Source organism: Pocillopora verrucosa, chromosome 5 (genome assembly GCF_036669915.1).
Source record: "Pocillopora verrucosa isolate sample1 chromosome 5, ASM3666991v2, whole genome shotgun sequence".
NCBI classification, from domain to species: domain Eukaryota; kingdom Metazoa; phylum Cnidaria; class Anthozoa; order Scleractinia; family Pocilloporidae; genus Pocillopora; species Pocillopora verrucosa.
In genome coordinates this window covers 9380303-9404280 of record NC_089316.1, presented here as the reverse complement: position 1 = coordinate 9404280, position 23978 = coordinate 9380303, and the positions used below count along the sequence as shown (strand labels likewise).

At 38.6% G+C, this 23978-nt stretch overlaps 1 protein-coding gene across 1 annotated transcript; it reads right to left on the bottom strand.

Annotated features, from left to right (window-relative positions):
* Positions 1-961: 961 nt before the first annotated feature.
* LOC131781896 (uncharacterized) lies at positions 962-22350 on the bottom strand. The gene is made up of 15 exons (XM_066166715.1): positions 22212-22350; positions 17373-17433; positions 16965-17036; positions 16620-16867; positions 15637-15736; positions 13192-13653; positions 10399-10856; positions 9503-10211; positions 8856-8967; positions 8349-8598; positions 7053-7841; positions 5350-6583; positions 4148-4404; positions 3221-3482; positions 962-2369 (listed from the first exon to the last, which is right to left on the bottom strand). The coding sequence occupies exons 2-15, from the start codon at positions 17431-17433 to the stop codon at positions 2365-2367; spliced, it is 5019 nt and encodes a 1672-aa protein (XP_066022812.1). The 5' UTR covers positions 22212-22350; the 3' UTR covers positions 962-2364.
* Positions 22351-23978: the final 1628 nt, after the last annotated feature.

Below are 23978 nucleotides of genomic sequence, written 5' to 3'. Positions count from 1 at the left end.
GCATACAGCTAAGATAAGCAATGTCGAAAGCGTCATATGAGAATACGAACGAGACGAGACGGAAAAACATCTTTCTAAATCACTTTGCCGTGCCTAAAATTAACCATCTTTCTTATTTGATAGGTTATTAGAAGATGTTTGTCAAAATCTTCGCTCTTTTCTAGAAAGAGCGATAAGCCGCCCTAATCCATGGCGAGTTCAGAAAAATCCAATGCCCCAGTTGCCTTGTCTAGGACGGCGAATTTTGGTGTACTAGCTTATATAATAGGCGCCATTGTAATTTCTGAGGTTTACTCCACAGCGGTGGCCGGAGATCGCCACCATGTGCCGCTATGGAACGCGCGCGTCGGACCACATCGTGATCGCAATCGCTCTGACATTATGATTTGTATAAATTTTGGACAGAGAAGCCAGTTTGGATAAATCTTTCATAATTCCGTTTTTTTTTGTTTTTAAACGAGAAACTGCACTGTACGAGTATTAGCCATGCTAGAAAGTTTTGTTACCGTAAATAAGCTTATGAAAATCTTAGAGCTTGAAAACCTTAAAAAAGTCGGTAAGTCCATTTTCTAGATAAGACGAAGATATGTTTAAAAATCCAGTACAGTTCCTGAATTTTAGCCCCCAAAAGAGAAGAAAAAAAAAGAAATACAACCTTGAGACTGAAGAGTATAGGTTGAATAACAGCTCAAAAGTAAACGCCCATCTCATGTACCATTTGCACAGACTGAAGGAGTAAAGGACACCACTTAATCAAACAGTTATGACATAGCTCCAAGGAACATTTGATTTATCTTCGAAAACATAACCAAACAATCCCATTCCAGTTTCGTTAAAGCCAGTTTGAACTGAGTACTCCCGAATTTCCTCCTGTAGGCGTTTCATGGTCGAGAAAGGAAAGTACAATGTAGGCGAATACAGACAACAAAAGGAAAATATTGCTATGTTCTTATATTTTTATTTTACTGACTTTCATAATCTATTTATCTTTTCTAACATACAGAACGGTACAGAACTGTGATACTCTACAAATACTATATTTTGGTGCTTGTCTTTACACATGTAAATGAAGACAAAGGTTGATTATATTTTTAGTTCATAATGAATGAATTCATGATCATAAATTTTTATTTAAATCCTTTAATGGATCTAACTAAAAGTATGCGTTGGATACTTAGCAGCTTTCTACTCAGTCTCGAACTTCGTTGTCAAACATCTCCGATTTCGAAAAAGGGGATTTTGCTAGGAAGATCTGATATGGGTGGCAGATCCTTGCTAAACTGATAATATATCGCATCTCTGGAACACAAAGCTAGTGGAATCGCATTTAAAAATGCCACCAAGACAATTCTATTCCACTGCCTTCGCTAAATAGCCATAACTGGTATGTTCAGATAACGTGGTTCAATTTCAAGAGACACACTTGAGAAAAAAACCACTCAATCACCAGTGGAACTAAGGTCTAAATAGCAAACGACATAAGCAAATTTGAAAAGGAATTGCTTTCTAACTAAATAAATTGAGTACCTAACAACTAGCCGTTAACAGAGTATTGTGGCAGTAGACTTAAACATCATACTCATGATAGCATTGTCTGCCATCAAGTCTCTCACGGTGAGAAGTTTGAAAGCTTCCCCAAGGAGCTGGGGTTCTTTTCCAAGGCTGATAGCAAAAGTAATCGTGAACACACGACGGCGACACCAAAGCACAACGGCACCAATAAAACATAAGAATATCCTGGATGAGTCATGTTCCATAATTGCTGAACATAAATTCGTGAAACAACTTTTGCTATCGTCCCAATGAGAGGAGAAAAAATTGCAAGTCGTAATTTGCAATTAGTAATTCATGGCTTTTAGAGAAATTTTCAATTGGCCGGCGTAAACCAAAAACCAAAGTAATTACAACAGCCAATAATAACGAAGTACTGCATCGTTATTAGCCAATGAGGTTTGAAAAGAAATACATGCAAAGTACTAGACTGAGGGAAAACGACTAGTAACGATCCTTTTTTGTTTGGCGTCTGATTTGTTTCGCACATTGTGCAAGTTTCTAGACCAATCACAGACCGAAGTAAAGGAAACTAAAGCAGTACGGGATTACTTTTTACACTCAGTTAAGGATTACTCTATATCAAAATTTCAATCAAACCACGAAAACTCGATAACAATTCAGTGACTTAAGCTATCCAAACCATAAAACCTGTGACCTCTAAAAAGCTAGGTTTCATCTAAAGCTTTCTTTTCAGCTAAAAATAAAGTTTCGTGAGAGAAGTTCTAAAATTTCGCATTTTTTTCAGGTTGCGTTCTATTTCTTCGTTCAAGTCTTCCTGGTTTGTAGCCATAACTGCCTTAACACTTTTCTTTAGCCTGTAAATGAAACAAGAAAACAAACCAAAATTAATGAACAAAAATTTCACATTTCCCAGGATATGGTTCTCCGCAAAGCGATTGGAATTCGGAATGTTAATTTATTGAGAAAAAAAACAGGGAGAACCTGAAGAAAAAACGCGGAGAGAAAAGGCGCCGATCAACAACAAAATCAGCCGACATGAAAACCAAGGTCGTGGATATAACCCGGCCAAAATAGTGGGAAGCAAGTGTTCTCACAACAGTACCACCCTGGTCCCCGGGTAAATTGAGCAGCTGTAATTTGTGAATACCTCTGACTTAAACTTGTATGCTTTATAATGTTCTCCTAACAAGCGACTTTTGTTCAAGTACAAATAGCATATCTTAATATAACTTAACAACCAGATAAATGTATACATAACTCGCTTTACAGACTTGTTATTCAGTTACCATCTTTCCAAAAAGACTGTAAAAGATCTCCAATTAAAACTCGTGTAATTTCTAAAAACCACCGCGGAATATAAAAGAAGAAAACAAAAAAATGAAGGTATAGTTTGGAACTTATTTCATGATTATGAACGACTCGTGAAACGATAGCTATGGTCCATTTCAAGTCACTAAAGACACTTGTGTGTTTTTCCAGCAGGAAAGAGGAAAGTTCAGTTCATTCTCACGGTTATCGCTGAGAAAGATCAACTCACTAACCATCGTAGTGATTCGAGAAGAGTTAACAGTTCGAGGGTTAACCCTTCGACGGAGCTAGTGCTTTCCGCAGGAAAGATAAGGCTATCGAATTTTCCTACGGATGTTAATTAATCTTCATTATTATCAAGTTGAAAAGCACGTGACGTGTGCTTTTCCCTTCTTACCTTGTATGGGTTGAAGACTGACATAGTGTACCTCATGAATATGTCCCAGTACTAGTGGCTTGCTTTCGTCCACAGGACAATGTGGCCTGATGACTACATCATTGTGTAGACTGCTGACCACATGAATGCATGTTTTAAAGCAATTCGCAGCTGTACAGAGAATGAGGTGATCACCCCAAGCGCCATCTTGTTTCATATATGTCAGGTAATCAGCCCATGTTTCATGGCCATGGACAAAGTGACACAGATCTGTTCCATCCGGCTGTAAAAAGAGACAGTGAGAAGAGACAGCAATTAAGACTTGAATTTCAAATAGCTTTTGAACAGAGCAGAGCACAATTCAAGGGAAACTCCGCAAAAAAATTTAACTTCTTTACATTGGAAAGGTTAGTGATAACATTTAAACGCGGTGGGCAAACAGCAAAAGCTAAAGCAAACATCATTTGAGTATCACACTACAGGAATCTAAATGGGCAGCAGCAGTTGCGTCTCCACATGATCATGAACCCATTCGGTGACAGACAGACTCGCTATGAACCTATTGCAATTAAATGTTTAGCCGTTCATAGGTACCATCACACTTCTAAGAAATGAGAATTTAAACCAATGCGACCATGCGGGTAAAATGTCAACTAAGTCCTTAAATAGAGAAAACCAAAACATTCAGAGTAAGAAAAATATAGTTTAGAATGGTAAGGTTTTCAAAAAACATGATCGTCCTATTCAGAACCGAGCTAAACTGACGGTGTTCATTGATTCTGAAATGATTCTGAAAGGTGACTCTCTGAAGGTATCTGTTGTGAAAGGGACTAGTGTCCCAACAAGGACGAGTAGCACTTCATGTAACGGATAGAGAAATAAACACAGTAGCCAAAACTACTGATCAACCTTAAAAAAATTTTTTTAAAGAGAATTGCTACATCTCACCAGTTTTGGGTTTTCCCTGAGGTACTGAACTAGAGATTGTCTCAACTGGCCATGTTGGATTTTGATTCCTTTGACGGTTTCTAGTTGTTCTGACAAGGCATGGAAAATGCAGTTTCCTGACCCTTGATTGTCAGAAATTCTGAAGCCCCTATCTGATACTATCGTCGTTAACTCCTTTGTCAAGGCAGTGTGGTTGTTTACCGTGCTTGCGCAGAGTTGCATCCGCTGGAGATTCTGGATGGTTCGCTCAAGCAACCCTAGAAGCAAAATAACTTTAGGTGTAATTCCTTAAATCATACAATGTAGATGGAAGCGAAGATCTCAACTATCGGATAGAAAAAAAATCTATCACATTTAAAACCGAAGTTTCGGTCTATCGTAACTATTTTTAAACTTGCTGGGAACTCCTCCTGTATCGCCACTGCAAGCTGCTTGAAACTTGTATATGATCCGAATCGGCCCCGATCTCACTACTAGTAGGGTAATATCCGCCCAAGTCAGGGCTGAGAGGGACACTTATCCAGTCGGGTACTCTAATTTAATTTTTATGGAAGGCACTACCTTCGAATGAACGAGACCTTTCCTTATTAGGAAGATCATGTATGGGAAAATATTTCATGAGGACACAAATTGATCCAAAATCTTCACTTACAGGAACAGGCTCTTCTTTCAGGATAAACAAACACTTTCTTCTGATTCGAGAACGAGAAACAATATTGGAGTAAAAGGTCGCGGGTAATATCCTAGACTTGCCGGTTAACGTTCTACATAGCTACCTTTTTTTTTTCTTTTTTCATAAAAAAAATATTATGTTGCAGCGAAAGCAATAATTGCTTGTGAATAACCGGAGCAGATGACTTTTAACCTGAGATTTTTACACAATATGATATATGCCCCGCTAAAACATTAACATTTTGGGATACACTCATATCAAGAACGATAATTAAACTTGGGATGAATAAAAGTGGTTTTAGACATTTCTTTTTCTTTTTCCTATCTCTCTCTTATCAGCACGTACAGATCATTTCCTTTTTGGCGAAAATTAGTGATATACACAAACTTATAAAAATCTCTTTCATACTATGTTTTTTAGAAACCTCTTTTCGAGGTACAAAATGTATTCACATCAAGGACAGAATAAATTTGGGATACCACAAGAAAAGACAAGTCTAAGGAAAGAAACATAAAAATCATGAACATACCTGCGCCATGAACTTTGACCCACATCTTATCAACAAGAAGGTCACACTGTTTCTCCCAGCTGAACTGCCCTTCATATGATGTCCTCAGTCGTTCAATCTCTTTAAGACGCTGTGATCTCTCCTTCTTACGGACAACAGCAATTGCCTCAGCCCACACCTTGGGGTCCTCAGAATCGACCACAAATGGTTTTCCAGGTGGCACAGTGCGCAGTGCGTCTCCGAAACCCGAGTTTCCACTTACAAGAATGGGAAGACCAGCTGACAAGGCTTCCAATGCAGTTAAGCCGAACCCCTCCGTCCGGGATGGCATGATACAGAGATTAACTTCACAAAAACAATCTTTCAATTTCTGCTTACTTTGCAAAAACGTTCTCACTGTCAGCTGACGTTTGGAAATACCATTCTGCAGCAAATTTTCCGTAACTGCCTCCTGTTTTCCATCAGGTGCACCCACAAAGATCAGATGGTAGGAGTTGTCTTTCAGTTCAGCTACTGCTTTAGCAGCGATATCATACCCTTTCAGACCGAAGTCCTCAGGGTCACCACGACCAAAGGTCAACACCCTAAACTTTTCAGAGTCAGTTGAGGCATGATTTAGAGTTGAAAACTCCTTGAATGTGCCAGGAGTGAGCGACATGATATCCTGCTGCCTCTCACATGATTGAAGATAGGCAGAGTAGGCCTCCGTCAACTTGGGTCCTACTGCTACAACTAGATTTGCCAATTTACACAAATCTACTTCGGCTGTAGTCTTCTCTTCTCCTCTGGCAATGGCTCTCGGATAGTTTTTGAACATTCCGAGCTCTTCAGGCGCAGTATGCACTACTTGTACCCATTGGCAACTATGGGACTCCCTAATGATTTGGGCTTGCTTACCTAACTTGGCTCCATGACCCAGGACCAGGTCAATTACCAGGTCTTTCGGAGGGAAGCTCAACCAGTCAAGAGCGTCGAAACCAGGACGTCTCTCAGCTTCTTTGATGACAATCTTGTGACTTTCTGCATCTCTCTTCTCTTCTTCAGAACAAGCAAATTGTGGGACCAAGAGAGTGACTTCTACCTCATTACGTTTGGCCATAAGGATGGCAAGGTGTCTGTTGATGGTGGACAGACCCCCCATTGATGAATTCCACTCACTGGCCAGAAGAGCAACTTTCAAAGTTTTGTCGCACTCTGCTGGGTGACCACGTAATGGAACGACTTGTGAGGTTCTTCTTACTGACGGAGCCAAGTCCTTTTGGATGATGACATGAAAACATTATTATTAAGGAAAAGCATGTCATTTTCCAAATAAGGTATATAAACAGTTTTAGCAAAAAAAATATATATTTCTGTTAGAGAAAAATATTCTTCTCGTTTCTCATTAATAAATTATAAACCAGACGGAAGGAAACGAACTGGTTGAACGCGTTCATACATGTCTTGAATCACCCAAAAAGTTAATAACGCAATTGCAAAACATACAACTTTATACAGTATTTCCATTGCTAAATTGCTTTAGGATCTAGACGAAGTTGTTATCACCTCAAATCAAAGATCCCTCAATGACATCATCATATCTCAGTCTGAAAAAAGATTTTCTAAATTGGGTACTTCGATTCATACGATTGACATCGCACAATGAGATTACATCACAGCTATCAAAGCTCTTCCTGATTGGTTTCCGTTACTACTTATGAAGACATACCAAGAATGCTTCATACCTGGTTCAATAACCATCTCTCTTGTCCAGGAACTGTAAGTACTTCATTAGACATGCTTTCCATACAGATCAAATCCTGACCTTGTCTCAATTCAAGCAGGTGTATGCATTCTTCTTCTGTACAGGACAATTGGTTGTGGTTTGTGCACTTGCGACCTCCTTGCTGACAGTAGGGGCATTCAACACAAAATTCATGCTGCATTCTGCTCAAGTATGGAAACTCCCGTGACATCTTTTCTAAAATGCTCTCTATAAACAATCGGACACTTCTAGCTACCTCTGCCAAAGTTGAATTAGACACTGGAAGTGCTCCCGTCTTAATTCTTTGTCTTAAGAGGATTCTTATGAACTTCTTTTTGCAAATCATAATCATATCATGTATGACGCGTCCTTCAAGAACGAACCATGCACCATTCTGGTAGAGTTTTGGAGGCTGTGACAATCCACTTGCACCACACCAAGCAACCGATTTCGAAACAAGACGAGTAAAAAGACCATGCGGGACAAAGCCTTCTAGGAAATGAAGATACAAAGGACAAGGATCTGTAGATGACGGCTCCACTTTACAAAGCTCTTCAGGCGAAGACCTCAGTTGACATGGTACAAAGTACTGAACGTCAGCCAGAGATGGTGAGTATTTGGCAATCAAACCAAACTGCTCCATCATATCCAAGATGTCTCCCTTGTTGACGCCTTGCTGAATAAGGGGTGAGAAAACATGATCAACAAGCTCCATCTTAAGCACACCACTTCTCTCGAGCTCAAGCCAGTACTTGGAGTGCACAGGATCCTGAAACAAACAATTCCCTTTTTAAAATAAGATCAATCTAACAGTTTTCCTTTAAAAATACCCTATTTATTTTGCAGTGGACTAAAACATTTCCTTATTCCCAATAACTAAGGGTACAATGAGTGACAAAAGTAGTTGGTACGCCTCCCCTTAGTAAATGGACAAGCTACGTCCACGTACTCAACATAATAGGAAAAGTTGCAATTCATCCCTAATTAGTTACTTTAAGGTCCCCCTTACCTCCCCACCCCCCAAATAATGTCACATTATAGTAAGGACTATTTTTTTTTTAACTAGGCAGTATTGGAATGGAGGAGAGGGGGAGACACATGAACGATATAGAGAAAACTTTAAATGTTTTATAGAGTGCCAATAACATAAAAAATACAAGGGAGCAAACAAACAGACAATCGAATTAACTTTTTTTCGTAAAGCGCAAGTGGGAGGAAGGTAACAAGTCCTGCCATCTGTAATCATCTCGATGCATAGTAGATTATCTTATCCTACCGCTTTTTTAAATGCTGGGATGGTTATAAGCTTCTTGAATAGATTGATTAACCACTGCGCCTTCAGAATGACTGTACTGCGGTGTTTCACAATCATTCCTAAGTCGTGATAGAAATTCAACATGGTGTGAAACTGTCCATCGTCTTCTATGAAACACACATCCTTGGCATAGGTTTGAAGATGGACAGTATTCGTGTGGTACACATTGTCAGCTACCAAAGCTTCAATGACCTTTTCGAAGTTAAACCATCTAGAAATAAAAAAAAATTGTAATCAGTCCTAACTTAAGGTATACATAAATCGTGGCGGAAGCATAGAATGGTAGAATGAAGTAAGCAGCGAATTCAGCCTGTATGTAGCGAACATGTAGCAAAATTGAACGTAGCAAATCCGACAAGAAGCGAAACCGGCTGTGAAAGCCATTCCTACGTTTCAGTACAGCTGTTGTTAAAAAAAAAAATGAGCTGAACATCTCATGCGCTTATATCATTATACATCATACTTCACCTCACTGGTATCTTCTCTCCCATGTAAGGCTCCTTTCGAAGTACTTCCAGGATTCTCGCTCGAAGAGCATGAATTCCATCAGCACTAGCGCCATCATTGTCTCCTTCTTGACCTTTCAATTATAAATTATGTGAAACAATTAGTGCTGTTGAGAGAAGCCAGGGAGGGGCAGAGATTTCTCCTTGGACTTTCGATAGGAGTTTGATGGCAACTAAGACCATGATCCCTAGTTTCGTACTCGGAAAGGTCTATTTCTGCCACAGAACTCTAAATTACTTCCTTGCAAGTATTATACTTTCACTAGTTGAAGATAATTTGGTCAGCAAAAACATTCGCTTTGGTATTTACATATGCAGTCCAGGTTAATACAAGAAAAAAGGAAAGGAAAATAGAGAAAATTACATCCAAAAAAAATCCCAGAGTAACCGGAGCACTAACAAGGTGCCAACATCATAGAGAGTTAAATATCCAGATTAGGACAAAAGAATAAGAATAGGAAATAAGTAATAAGATGTGGAAAAGCAACCGATAAATCTTCAGTGAATTCAATCAACTTTATCTAACGATGAGTTTGTCTGTTCGCGATAGAAATCACAGTAAACCCAACTTCATGAACACATCATGTTGAACCCAAACACATGATTTACCTGCTTGAGGATCTCTTTGAAATTTAAAGAAATTCCAGAGTTTCCGTGCGAATGATTTGTCTCCTTGAGTGTTATCAATGTAGAAGAATGGTCGGATCACATGTTTTCCATATTCCTTACTGGAAATCTCACGAAGTATCTTGGATGTAACATCTTTGGTATCTTCATATGGCTTGTCAGCATGGGTGCCGACGATGAACACTGGAGGTCGGAGATAGGGGAACTCGTTAGACGTTTCAACCATTTCTTCTCCAGTTGGTCTCAAATTATGAACTGTCACGAGCCACGACAGCAAGTTCTCCAGATTTGTCTCGTTGTTCGGGTTCTCCAAAGGTACTTCATGAGTTCCCTGTCTGACACATGGCTGAGCTCGGGCATTCAGTGGCTTGTTAAGGTTGTGAACTACGATGTACACAGCTCTTGACGAAAGAAATACCGGGTGAGCAGCATAGTACACTTGCTGACCCGCAAAATCCCACACATCTGCAGTTATCGTGGATCCTTTCTCGATATGTGCACCATCAGCATCCTCACCTTCAATTATCATGTTCTTTAGGAGTTCATCAGCCTGTTTTTCAACGGCAATAGGAAGTACGGTGGCGTTGATAGCCATTTTGGACTTTGTGCTTAGATTATCTCCTTCATGAACTTCGCTTAAAGGCTCGCATCTATCTGGAAACTTAGTGGCCGGATCCTCGTACACGGAAACCTGGCATTTTGAAATAGGACGAGATATCAATATATATAGGATACATATGTTGATGCATCTTCATTTACACAGAAGATGTCGATCTACCTCCTTATGTCAAAACAATGAAATGAGCATTAAATGTGTGAATTCGTTTGAGATCATTCATAAGAAGTCGGGTTTCAGAGTAAAAACACAGTAAACGGACCTCATCGGCGACAGCATGTTTTGTGTGCAATTCCTCTCCTGACTCTACTCTGCGTTCTTCCTGATGCTGTGCCCCTACTGATTTCATTTCCGAGCCTTCCTTCTCATCACCAACAATCATGTGATACCTTTTTGTCGCTAACAGTTTTGCTATATCCGTTGTACATTCCAAACAATCAGAGAAACTCGACTTGTTCGCACAACTAGGAGTCCAGTTCTTAGTTTGCTCAACTTCAATTTCGAACTTTGATGGCTCTATTTCGATCCCGTCCGTGCTCTGTTCCTTGAAGTCAAATGGCAGACCTAAGAGAGTCTTCTTTAAACTTGTTTTACCGGCACGATCCTGGCCAACCAATATTATGCGACCACGATAAACATTCACAAATCCATCCCTAACGGCCTCTTCATAAACCAGTCTTGCGGAATGTCCTTGCGCCAAAATTTCGGGAGGAGCTACAGCTGCAAGTGAAGTAAAAGGAAAATTTAATCTTGCACTAATTGCCTATTGTAGAACAGTAAAGTGTGAAACAAAGAACATATCTAGGATACATCACAACCTTGCGAAAGGTGCTACATGTAATACGAGGAGCACATTACTAAAATGAACTTCCATGAAAGTCATTTCAAACGTCAGAAGGTTAAATGTTTTCGGTAGAAGAGGAAATGATTTTTTTTTTTAATTTTAGGGAAATCTGTCCAATGAACTTCCTGAACATTTTCTTGTCGTACAATAGGGATGGGAGTTTTAGCTTTAAATACCTGGATAAAGGTTTTTAAAATTGTACAGTACATGAACACTGCACACAACAACAAAACCAGCCTGCTTCCGACGGTAACGCCCCCTTCAAGTGCACACCCTGAGACTCTAGAGCCAAAAGGATTGGTTGGCAAATTTGTATTAACCAATCCCACAAATTCTCTTGAAATAACAAAGTGATTTTCAGACGAAGCTTACAACTATACAAATTAGCATCAATCGGTGATCGTAATTAGTAAACATATCAAACTCACTGTTCACTAAAGCCTATAATAAGTCTCGGCAAACACGCCTCCACCACTATCTGATTCAAGAGCACACAAGATTTGTAACCTTTGGCTCGATTACTAAGAGACATTTTGATAGTGCTTAATTAATTAAGACGAATATTACGGTTACTTTAGAAGTTATTTTGAAATAACAAAGCCTTCATTTTTTAAAATTACGATTAGGCAATTTTCGAAGGCGTTCAAAGCGTCGTATCACGGTTAGCGCGTAAGAATGGATCCTAGCTCTTTCGTGCACGTTCGAATCTCAATTGTACCGCCTTATCCGAATGGAGCGTGAAATTTCCTTTATTTTGGTATATAATTCGTCGAGTTTGTGACCGATCTAGGTGGGTCAAATGGCCGCTTAAGTTGCAGCACTCTCACCACTCTTACTCCTGGTCTTCTACAGATCCGTTAAAGCTTTGGGAGAAGGATCAGAGGGTTCAAAAGCAGGATTTTCCGGCCATTCGTTACCTTCGTTTACATGCAGTATTAAAAAGTAAGTAGTCTCATTAATAAATTTAGCGATTGGCTTTTTTTCTTTTGTTGGTAGTAAGTCTCGAATATGTCTGCTACCGGTCGTGTTTATCAACTTTTGAGCTATCTTCTCTACATAATTGCCAAAGAGAATGGAGAGGGAAAAGGCGATTCTACCCTCGCTGTAGTTGTAGAGAGAATCATGCAGAAACGGGCATTAGAGGCATCGTCGTCGACAATCGAATAACAAATGTCTTAAGGAAAATGATTGGGACCATATGTGCAGAGCGAAAGCGAACAAAGAAGAAAAGTGGAGGTTTTGGTGTCAAGAGGCTCACCGACAAATGGCGCTGCCAAACTTATTCTGTCAAGTTATTTTATCACGGACTTGATAATTACGATATTGAAAAGGAAAATCAGGATTACGAGGAAAGAAATGACCGCTAGAAGAATCTTTGGAGAATGAAATTATCAAGCGACAGAAACTTGAGGAAACACAGAGAGAAGCTGCAAGTATCACAAAAAAGATTCTAAAGATTCCAACGTGTTGAATTTTCACTTGCTTTGCGACTTTGTCCACGGCTGTCACAACGACATGATAAAGTTTACGGTCGTTGGTTTTTGCTCTTGTCTTCTTTCTGAATAAGAGCCCCGTTGAAAAGACCTCGTCGGAGAATCGTTTTGGGACTTTCCTACCTTTGCAGCCGCCATGCTTACAAATGTAACTTGTCACTAATGCGAGTGATACTCTAATGCGCAAGGGCAGTAGGGAAAGCGTTTTCCACGCCAGCCTGGACGCCAATTCGAACAAATGTTCGCGCTTATGGGAAATACGTTTGATATGAGAGTAAGTGAAGGTTATATTTTTAAGTGTACAGTCGACTCTGGCCCTACGGACACCTCGCTATTACGGACACCCTGCCATTACAGCTCCCCCGGCGAAACGCGTAGAGAAATGAATAAAATATACTCTTGTTGTTGCGGATTCTCGCAATTAGGGAAATGCAGACACTTTCATAACTCCCAGCGCGCTATAGCGGACACTTCGTCCAAACTCCTGGCTCACGCTCTTTTGGACGCAAAATCTTCCCCCCCCCCCTTCCCCCTCGAGGGCGTGTGCAATAACAGGCTGGACCTACTTGAAGCTCTAATATTTACAAAGAAATTACTTCAAAAACTATACAATAGGACAAAAATCACCACAGCGCTAAAGACACACAATCCTTACTCCAAGATAACATTGTGCTCGAGTATGCAAAAGAGTTATTGCCATATTTACATGTAACACTACCTGCAATATCTACGAAGATCGTTTTTGTAGTCTTATCCACATGCTTCATAAGACATCTGATCTCCTCTAGTGTGAGCGGATTCCCTTCGATCAAGAGTTTTTTAAGTCTAGGCAGTTCTTTAACCACATCAAGCCGCTTCAGTTGGTTATTTCTCAAGTCCAGCTCTTGAAGTCCTTTCAAGCTTCTCATATTTCCAGGCAGAGAGGTCAGTCTGTTGTCATTCACATATAAGCACGTCAGGTTCTCCAATAGGCAAGAAAAATAGAGAGATAGCCATGGAAAATGGTCCCAGCTAAAATTCAGCGATAGGATATGTGTACGTACAAAGTTCCTAGATATAAATAGGGCTAGGAGAAACTCCATCCCATAAGTGTCCAAACTTCTCTTACTCAGATCCACAGTTTCCTCTACTGGAGCCAACGTTTGTTCGACAACAGCTACGGTTGCAGTTAAACGTTTCACTAAAAAACAGAATGATTCGAAAAAAACTAAGCACCACATGACAATTCCCTGTTAGTTTTGTCCCTCCACATCCAAAATAACTCCTACACTTATTACACAAAAACCCTTTTCTGACGAACCATCCCTGGAAACCTTGATTAACAGGAAAGAAATGCTAGAGTTTCACACTAAGAGAACTAAACGCAGCTTAGAAAAATTGATATAACTGGTTTAGATAACAGGAGCAACCTAGTTTTGACACTAAGAACAAAACCTTGTACTCCCTTTTTCTTCCAGCAAACATAAAAAAAAAATTTATGCTATTCCCAATCTTTTGTCTTAGTAAGGGGAGTGGGGGGGGGATTACAGCTAGTTATCCAAGTGCATATTTCATAGAAGCAGCCGCTGCCACAACAGACATACAATTGTAACCAATAAGTTCCCACAGTCACCCCTTCAATTCATCTCTAGTCAGAGGGTCACACTTTTGATTTTAACAGAATTAATAGCAACAGCAGGTCTGCCAAATTATTGACAAATACTTGACTGCAAAAATAATAAGATTTCTGTCAAGGCCTATCCACTGAAATTGTTTTCATTTCCATTAATGAGTGCTAATTGGAAAGAAGTGTTCCACAATGGGCACTCTGCAGGAATGGCGTTAGTAGACTTTCTGAAGCTTTCGGCAATAATTTTCATTCAATGTCATAGCGCAACCTCCAAGCTATCAGCAAGTCTGGCCTCATACAAGAGTGGAGTATGTGACAATTTAAAAAACATTCTCTATTAAATTATGTTATGATAAGTGGTTGCATATTTTCTTCCGCCTGTGTCGCCTTTGGCCGACGCATACGGGAAATTTTCTTTCAACCAAGGTGTTATACAGAGCAGAAGGAGAGTGTTGCAATGTGTGCAAAGCATATCATTTGACAAAGAAACCTCGTTAGAAAACACATCTACTTAAAAAAAGCAGTGTAATTGATAGCGCAGTTAGTTGGGAGATGGTGCGGTGAAATGGTTAGAGCCCAAGACCCCACATGGAGAGGTCTGGGTTCAAAACCCCGAGCTGCTCTGGCGCCTCATATGCCAGTGGGCCCAAGTGCAGACTTTACCTTAACTTTGTAAGACAGATCAATGAATAGGGTAATTTAGTATGATCTACTGAGTTGATAACGTAAATTGGCCACCAAAATGAGTTTAAAAGCTGACGTTTCGAGTGTTAGCCCATCGTCAGAGCGATTGGAGGCATTGTGGGTTGTGTGCGTTTATAGGCAGAAAATGGAGCTACGCTATTGGTGGGAATATGGTGACGAAAAAACAAGAATAAATTAGTTGACTGAAAAGCGCCCATTGATTCCGCGGGGATTAATAGTGCCGATTTGAAAGATAAACTTTTGTACTAAGTTTGGCGGCTTTCCGAACTGTCTACCTGTAGGGAAAGGCCTCAAACTGCCATAGGCTGCTCAGAATGGTTAAGGAGATTTAAGTGTATGGCGACCGGCTTGGAGGCGTCCTTGTCATTTCTTTCTAAGTCGCGAATGTGTTCTCGGAATCGGTCACCTGGTCGTCTTCCAATGTTTCATTAATGTATAACCTTTTGCAAAAAGTTATACTTTGGTGAAACATCTTTCAAATCGGCACTCTTAATCCTCAAGGTCAGTTAAATGAAAAGCACTCGTTAATACCGTGGGGATTAACAGTTTACGGCCTTTCCCTACATCTTGGCGGTTCGAAAAGCTGCAAAACTCCAGAAAAAAAATTTTTTCTTTGAAATCGGTACTCTTAATCATTTTCTGCACATAAACAGACACCCAGCCCACAACTCATCCAAACTAACAATAACGCTCGAAACGTCAGCTTTGAAACTCTTTAGGGTGGCCAATTTACGTTATCAGCTCAGTTGATAATACTTAATTACCCTGCTATAGTCTCCCACCAATAAAGCACCACAGTTTCTTTTGAAACTTTCCCCTTTAGATCAATGAATAGTCAATTCTACTCACCTACTTTGGAGAAAAGGTCTTCCACATTTTCGCCTGTTAGTGCTGACACTTCCATCAAAATCTCAATAAAATTGTTTCCATCCGCATAATCCTGAGCTTCCTAAAAGAACAACCAAGTCTCCCACCATTAATTAACAGTATGTGTGAGCTACATTTCTGGAATAACTCTTAGTTTTGGGAATAAAAGGAAAAGAAATATAGCACACCATTGATTGCCGAAAAAATGGGTCTAATCAATTTTTGTTGAAAATTTAAATCACCAGAGTCCAAGAAGGAGTTTTGGTAAAATGATGTAATTCTATCTCCTGAAAACTAATTCGTTACTATTACAGTGATTTCATTGACTGTGACAATCGGGTAACACGATTCCTCCGTCATTCAACATTAGGTGAATCAACTCATTGTTTTCTTTCTTAAAAACAATAAAAGTTAAACAGGAAAAGTTCATTCTAATAGGTCGGTTTGTTACGTCAATGTTGTGAAAAAGGTTACTGGCGAGGTGCCCGCGTCAGATTGTTGACATATACATGGTGAGCATGGTGTTGTTGACTTTGATTGAAACGGGGAAGTCTGCCTTTTTAGCGAGCTGGAAGCCAAATGCCTGATATAGTTGCTATACGCGGTTTTTGTAACAAACAAGATTTTAAAAGACACGTAGGAAGATCCCATGTACTGACGTTAATACAGCAGGATACATGTAGAGTCGCAGTGTAAATAAGCACTTACTAGAAATGCATTCTTCTCCCTAAGATACAATCCCGCAAATAAAATCTCAATATGATTTTATACCAAGGACATAATAAGAAATCATACAAAAATCATCTAAAGAGCTTTCATAAGCCACCTCACTTTACCATCCTCTCTCAACCATGATTTGCATCATTCTCTACAGAGAACCATTAGAAAAACCTTCTGTCCTACGTGATTTCATGTTTACCATATGTAGCACAATGGCATTATATAAACATGGCCACATTACTTACCTTAAAAGACACCTGCCTTCTACTTTCAAGATCTGCTTTATTCCCCACAAGAGCTACAAAGACACCTGGCTTGGCCTGTTGAACGAGCTCATCAACCAACTCCTTTGCTTCCTCAAATGAATGTCTCTGTGTTATGTCATACACAACAATAGCGGTTTGTACCAGGAAGAAAAAGCTATAATTGTCCCATATCTCAAGTGTTACTGCCATGTCATGATCCAGACTTACTCTTTTCACAAGGAGGCACTCTAAAGAGACAAATGAACATGGATTAAGACTTAGATCACTGAACTTTCAAAAAATCATTTGATCACTTTGTATGCTCATTGCTAAACGTTTTCTTACCTTCTTTGAAATAAAAAAAATTATCATTAGCATATCTGTACAGCAAGTGTGATTTGCCCACATTGGATCCTCCTGTTTCATAACAGAGGTCAAAACACAAAAAAATTAAAGAACTTGAACACAATTGATAATGACTACTGTATTTTCAACATATTTTTGAGATATGATGAAGAGTGCATAGGTCAACAAAAAATTCACATACTTGAACTTGAAAAGCTTACAACTGTTGAAAGAAGACATCAATCAACTATTGTCCAGTAATAGTTATTTTCTGACACAACCATGAAAGTATCTTGTAACTTGAACAATCAAAGCAATAAAAATATTACATGTACATAGAAAACAAAAAAATTACAAAATTACACGAATAAATTGACCGGTCATTAGATTAATTTCGTTTGCACTCACCTAAAACTTTCAAGCAAAATATCAGTTCTGAACATTTTATACCACTGATGTCAAGTTCCATCTGTGAACATCAAGAATGATACAAAGTCTTTCATATTAAAATGAGTGACATTGTGTGTTGCTCAATAAACTTTAAGGAATCCCCCTTCTCCCTGGGCAAGTAAGCATTTACTTGTTAACTACTCAAGCTGCTTAAAAAAAACAAACAATCAAAAACATTTTCCATAAAATTACAAAATGGAGTTGATCTCCACTGTATCTTGAAAATACATCTAAAGTGACATAGACATAGGTTAGTAAAATCATTACTGCTAGTGACAATTACATAATTTAAATATTTGGGTTTTTTTTTTGAAAGTTTTTGTTATCAAAGTAATTATAGAAAAATAGTTGGAACAAAGGGATCTATAACAATCAAATATGTTTGAACCCATCTAGATCTGGAATTCAAAATTTCAAACGACAAACAAAATAAATTTGGTTAACAAGGTCCCACAAAAAATTACTCGCAGGAAAAGCCTCACCCAGGGGTGCACCCCCCCCCCCCCCGCATCATTTTCCTGCAAGTGAATTAAATTTTTCCTTCACTTGATTGAGTAAATTTTTTTCATAATATTTCTACATAAACAAGAGGTTTGAATAAAACAGTAGAAAGGGGATGTTGATTGACAGTAAGTAAAACTGTTTACTGCGTATGATCTAAAGGTCACTAAAGTAGGATTAAAGTTCTGTTGTTTCTCCTTCCTGGAAATTAGTCCTTCCCTCTACACCACTGAAAAATGCATTTTGAAAGAATTTTGAACATAAAGTAACAAAGAAAGCAGTATTATGAGAACCAAACTTAGCATATATATATATGATCAACGTACCACGCACATAATAGGTCGATAAAAAAGAAAGCTAGTTTTTTAATATGAATTTTTGCAAAATTAAATCTCCAGTAAGTTTCACAATGGCTGTAAAGATAATTATCTGTGTTAAGCTATCATAATTTAACACACTAGTTAAAGTAAAAACGTTAATTGATAATGGATTGTATCCTGCAGAGGATTCAGTTTATTTAAGGTATTTCTGAGCCATGCAGCGACTATGGGTAATATCCAAAGTGGAAATTAACCTATGGTCGTATTTATTTGGGTAGGTTTGAGTAACAAAGTATTGATTATCGATCAGTGGACTGTTAGTTCTGACATCCAGTTTGCTCAACTGGCTGCTTTCAAGTGGCTGTGCTTTGTCTTTTTTAAATTATTTTACCGAGGATATTTTCATCTATTTGTTATCTTTCCATTACCTAAATTCTTTCCTTTACTAATCACTTGTAAAGTCTAAGAAAAAGGGCTTTTGTAGCTCAGATAAAATCATCTATTCTCCAAAAGTTCTTTAGTAACCCTTGGTTTGATTTTGACTTGCACTTAGTTGTCGTAACACCACAATACTCTGCCTTCCCTGAGCCCTAATTACTTAGAGAATGGCACAGAGAAGAATCCCTGGCTCTATGGAGATATTCACAAGAGTCCAGTCAACTGTGCTTACTCAGTTTCTGACATCTAACCTCACCATTCTCTCCTTTGCTAAAATATAGTGTCAAAAGCCGTTCCCAATCCATGCCATTAAGTCTAGTTGGCAACCATGCAATCTAAAGATTGAGTTAAGGGAATCCCTGGCTCCATGGAACCATTCACGGAATCCAGTCCAGTGCCGGCTCAGTTTCTGAGATATAACCTCACCATTCTCTCCTCAGCTAAAATACAATGTCAAAAGTCACTCCTGCTCCATGCTACTAAGTCTAGCTGCCAACCGTGCAATCTAAAGATCTCGTGCTGCGTCAGTGGGAAAGTATAACAGGGTAGTTTAGTAATATCAACCGAGTTGATAACATCAATTGGCCACCGTAAAGAGTTTCAAAGCTAACGTTTTGAGTTTTAGCCCTTTTTCAGAGTGAATTGAGGAATTGTGAGTTGTGTGTATTTGTATGCAGAAAATGGAGCCACACCATTGATGGGAGTATGGTGACGTGAAAATAAGAATAAATAAGTTGAATGAAAACGCTCATTGGTATCGTGGGAGCTAAGAGTGCTGATCTGAAAGATAAACTCTTTTTCTAGTTTTTGCAGCTTTAAAGATTAAGTAGTTAACAATACAGTATAAAGATCTAGTTGTTATTGATCGAATAAAAAGATCTTGTTGCGCTGTCGTTGGTTGAAAGAGCGTGCTCTGTGAGGGTACAGAGCACAAAGTTGAGCTAAAGCTGTCACACCACCTGCCAAATTGTACTATTTTCGACCCTTTCCAGAACTCCTCTCTCTGATAAGTTGAGTGGAAGGCCACATCAGTCACTGTAGCCGAGGTTTATAGCGCTGTCATCTCGAGCAATCTTCATGTTCCGGTGAATTCGGCTGTCAATCATTCATAAAACACACGCCTTGAAGAGTTTTTTTCTAATTGTCAAGTGAAAAAACTTGCGTGTTTTTATAGGCCACATTTTAATAGGATTTCACTGAACATTTCACCCTCAGATTCTGTATTAGAGACTAAAAACTTCAGGCAAAAGTGTTAAACTCAACCTGCCTAAGTGTCGTATTTCTCCCTATCACGCAATGTAAAGATCTAGTTGTCAATAGTGCAATAATAATGCATAATGATAATGCAATCAATTCAACCGTGCAGATGCACCTAACACTCTGGCAAAATTATTGGAATGAAATTCTAATTGTAGCTAAATTAACCAGTTACCAGACTCATATGGAGAGGACCATGTGATTAAGTGACAAACGATGCCTTCTATCAAAAAACAGAACAGTTAATCAACAACAAAGCAGGCCTATGATGGAACAACATCTAATAGTCGGAATTCTAATGAGGATTGACATGCACCATTGACAGCATGTCAAAACACGCCAAAAGCAACAGACCAAGGAGCTCTAAATAGCAACACTTAAACTTTCAACTTAATTGCCTGACGAAGACTAACAGAAGAGCAGTTGAAATGTTGCGATCAATACACAATTATTAGCCTGACTCTTACATTGTGGGACAAACGATTAAATGTTCATTTATAGATTCTTAAACAGGAGATATTTGAGGACTGGTTAAACCGTGACAACTTTACGTCGATTTAAGTAGGTACCCTCCTTTTAGTGGGTCGTTAAGTATTCAGATATTCATGCTATTGTTTAGGTTCATTTGCGAATCAGTGGGGTTCTCGTCGGATTTCACTCTTAAATAAAAGACCGCTATAGAAATCGGAACGCTCTATGATGACATGTGTGACAATTTTCTTTTGTTTATCGTCCAAAAACGAACAATAGCCCCAATTCCTAAAAATTTTGCTTTTAAATTCTTAACCACAAAGCAAGGAACGTCGAATTTGAAAGGTATTATACCTTATACCACTATAAATATAAGTTAAGTAAACTGCCTCGCGTATGCGAACGGCAAATGGCAAGAATTGAACTTTGTCGTCTGCCTTTCAGCTTTCAGAGCAGTAATGTGAAAATATCTGCTGTATTAGGAGCTATCAGGCTCGAAGCTATATATTTCCTTAGATCGAACTTTGTAAAATTATTGGAATGTTCGCGAATGGACGACTTGCAAACACGCTTCACACGCATCGCTTTCCAAGCTCTCTCAATAAAGCTCACAAAATGACCTTTTTTATTTTATGCAAATCAAAATTGAAAATCCTTGGCGAAAATAACTTGAATGCATAAAATGTCTGCAGTTATTCTTCGGAAATCATGCTTCACACACGCCGATAAAAGATGGCTGTGCATAAATTAAAACACCAATAACAAGAAGTAAAATGCGAACTTTGGCCTACAATCATCATATATGCTCATTCAAGGTCTCTTTTCAAAGCTCTGAAAATGCTCTATTTTAGCAAATACAAATCAAATTTGAGAACCTTGAGCGAAAATCTTGAAGTCATACAATGTGTTCAATCATTCTTTGGAGTTCATTAACACGTTAAAACAAAAGGATCCACTTGTAGACGCTGCCGCTCGAGGTCGCTTAATTGTGCTGTAGTTTCAGTCCTTTGAGTCTTCCTCCAAAAGATCTCACCTCTTCCAGAACGAACAAATCCGAACTTAGTCATTATGCTTTCTGTGGTTCTACGTGGCCCCCGAAGTGAATACCCAAAGAAATAAATCGAACCTTCTATGCACAAAATCCAGCAGTAACACCCATTTCTGAATGACGCACTTACATCGACGTGAAGTTTTAATGTAATAAAATTTAAGATTTTCAGCGGAATTTTATGATGTGGTACCTTTGCCAAATGAAAATAAAACCTTACGGTAAAATCACAACATTCTCCTCTAAAGAGAAAAGCAGAGATTTACGTATAGCCCCGTACTATTCTAAAAAAATCCGTAGTCCCGAAAGCCAATTTTTTGTTTACGTCATTGTTTTCTTTATCCAGGAGCTGTATGCATAATGAAGTCGCCCTATGGAGCTGTACGGAATTATCGGCTAACTGTTATGACTTGGTTCCCGTTGCCAATTGAACTACAAACCTATTAATCAAATTACAACATTCCCTCTTGAAGAGAAAATTTCAGTCAATAAAATCCAAATTGCTGTAAGTTAATTACCCGAGATTAAATCATCACTCGCTTTCTCACCTGATATCACAGAACATGACTAAAAATCAAGTATCTTAATACTCTGACAACTTTCAATTGTGCTTCAACTACGATTCGTTGTCGTCCTCGAAGCATATTTCAAAATAAAATCAAAATGCTTAGAAGTCGAATTCTTTCTTCACTGATATGTAAGTATGACGTTGATTGCAACTCTTCCGTACATTATGCTTACTAGACATCAAACACCTCTTACCTCAGCAGGAGAAACTACAGACTATACAGGAGCGAGAGATGTTTAAAAAATAGCCATAACCTTCGCCAAAACAGCAGATAAACACTCCAATTAAGTAAAAAATCACTTCCGCCCTTCTTCGGCCCAACATGCACTGCCCGGCAATAAAGCGTCACTCCATAAATGTAAATGAACGAAACCCGATCCTGTTGAACCCATGCGTGATGTGCGTGACTTTGATTTGACAGTGGTCACGATAAGTTAAAACAAGCGAAATTTGTATGATAATTGCACACAATCATAAATATAGATCGCACGATTGATCACGCTGTCTCAATGCACCTCGCTCACGGTAATTAATTTTGAACCTGTATGAGTGGAACCTAATCTGAAGGATTTCTAATGTTGAATAAAAAAATAAAAGTTTATCTCGATTTAACGACTAGTTTTATTTTCGTTTTTTCCCAGCCCCAACTCTTTTTACTTCTATGTCTTTTTTGTTATGCGTCACTCGTGAACGAAACATGTTGTTACAAAGAGGATAGTTGACAGACGTAATTGCAGATGGTGGTTGTAAGACTTGCAGCAACCAACAACTCGTATCAAGAAATAGTCTCTTGTTCCGGCTCATCTTTTCACATTAAGTATTAAACAATAGTCCTTTTGTTCTTTGAAGCGCTGAGGGACTTTGGCCGAAGCGACGCGAGAAAGTTTGTGACTAGTCGGAACAAAAAAATTTTCTGCCAAATTGCAAAATTTTTTTCTCGGACAGTTTGTTATCATACTCGTAATAAATTTTGGTATCACTCGTATGATTACAGACCGGATTAGACTCCACTCAGTCCCATCACCATTACTTATTATGCACACAAAGAATTAATTCTGACACTGCGTAGCGCACGCGAGATTTGAACTGCTCTCCTACTATGAAAGATAAATCTGAGAGCTGCGAAGTCGTGATTCGGTAATCCGTCGAGTGAGAAAGTGAAAGTTTCCCCCTCCAACTTTCTCGCTGCTATTTTCTCCTCTCAAATGTTCTTTTCGCTGTCTGCATAGAAAATCATGATCGGACAGAGTAGAAAGGGACTGCTCGTAGTCTATGACTACATGGCGAACGCCTCGCTTCCTTGGCTAAATGCATGCTCCCATCGTCAGTGCCTAGCGTAGGGCATCTCTGGATAAATAGTTAAAGATATCTTTGACCAGTTTAAAGCAAGATAAAAGCAAACAGAGGCGATATCATAGTTATAAGCTACCGCCTTCTAAGCTTTAATATAATTTTTTTATTTATTAAAGTTTTCTCCAAATCATAAATTATAACATTGAATTAAAGTAATAAATGAATAAAGGTGGAGAGGGAAGCATCCAAAAAGCGCACCAGGCACCATACGAGGAATGCTCCCCAGTAAACTAAAATATGATTAAAAATATCTATAATATGAAATTTAAAGAAGAAAAAATACATAGAAATATAAAATAAATCTAAAATTAAAAAAGTCTAAAAATTCTACGATATAATCCGCTGAGAGTAGAACTAAGTATTACCAAAAAATTATATAACTTTATGCTCAAAACTAGAAATACTAACAGATTCTTCTATACCACTGGGTAAGCTATTCCATTCATTGATAATGCGGAGTAAATAACTGTACTTAAAACTAATACTTCTACTATACATACTAACAAGGTCAAGAGAGTCATTTTTCCTTAAATTATAATCTACATTACGTTTTTTACAGAATAGCAACTTATCAGAAATATCTATATTGTAATGTTCTTTCATTAAAT

Excerpts from the sequence above, each read along its gene's own strand:
- LOC131781896 (XM_066166715.1), bottom strand. The coding sequence starts at position 17,433 with ATGGAACTTGACATCAGTGGTATAAAATGTTCAGAACTGATATTTTGC. Across the intron at positions 17,037-17,372 it reads ATTTTGCTTGAAAGTTTTAG|GAGGATCCAATGTGGGCAAA; the intron begins GTGAGTGCAAAC and ends GTTATGAAACAG. Across the intron at positions 3,483-4,147 it reads TCAGGGAAAACCCAAAACTG|CCGGATGGAACAGATCTGTG; the intron begins GTGAGATGTAGC and ends CTCTTTTTACAG.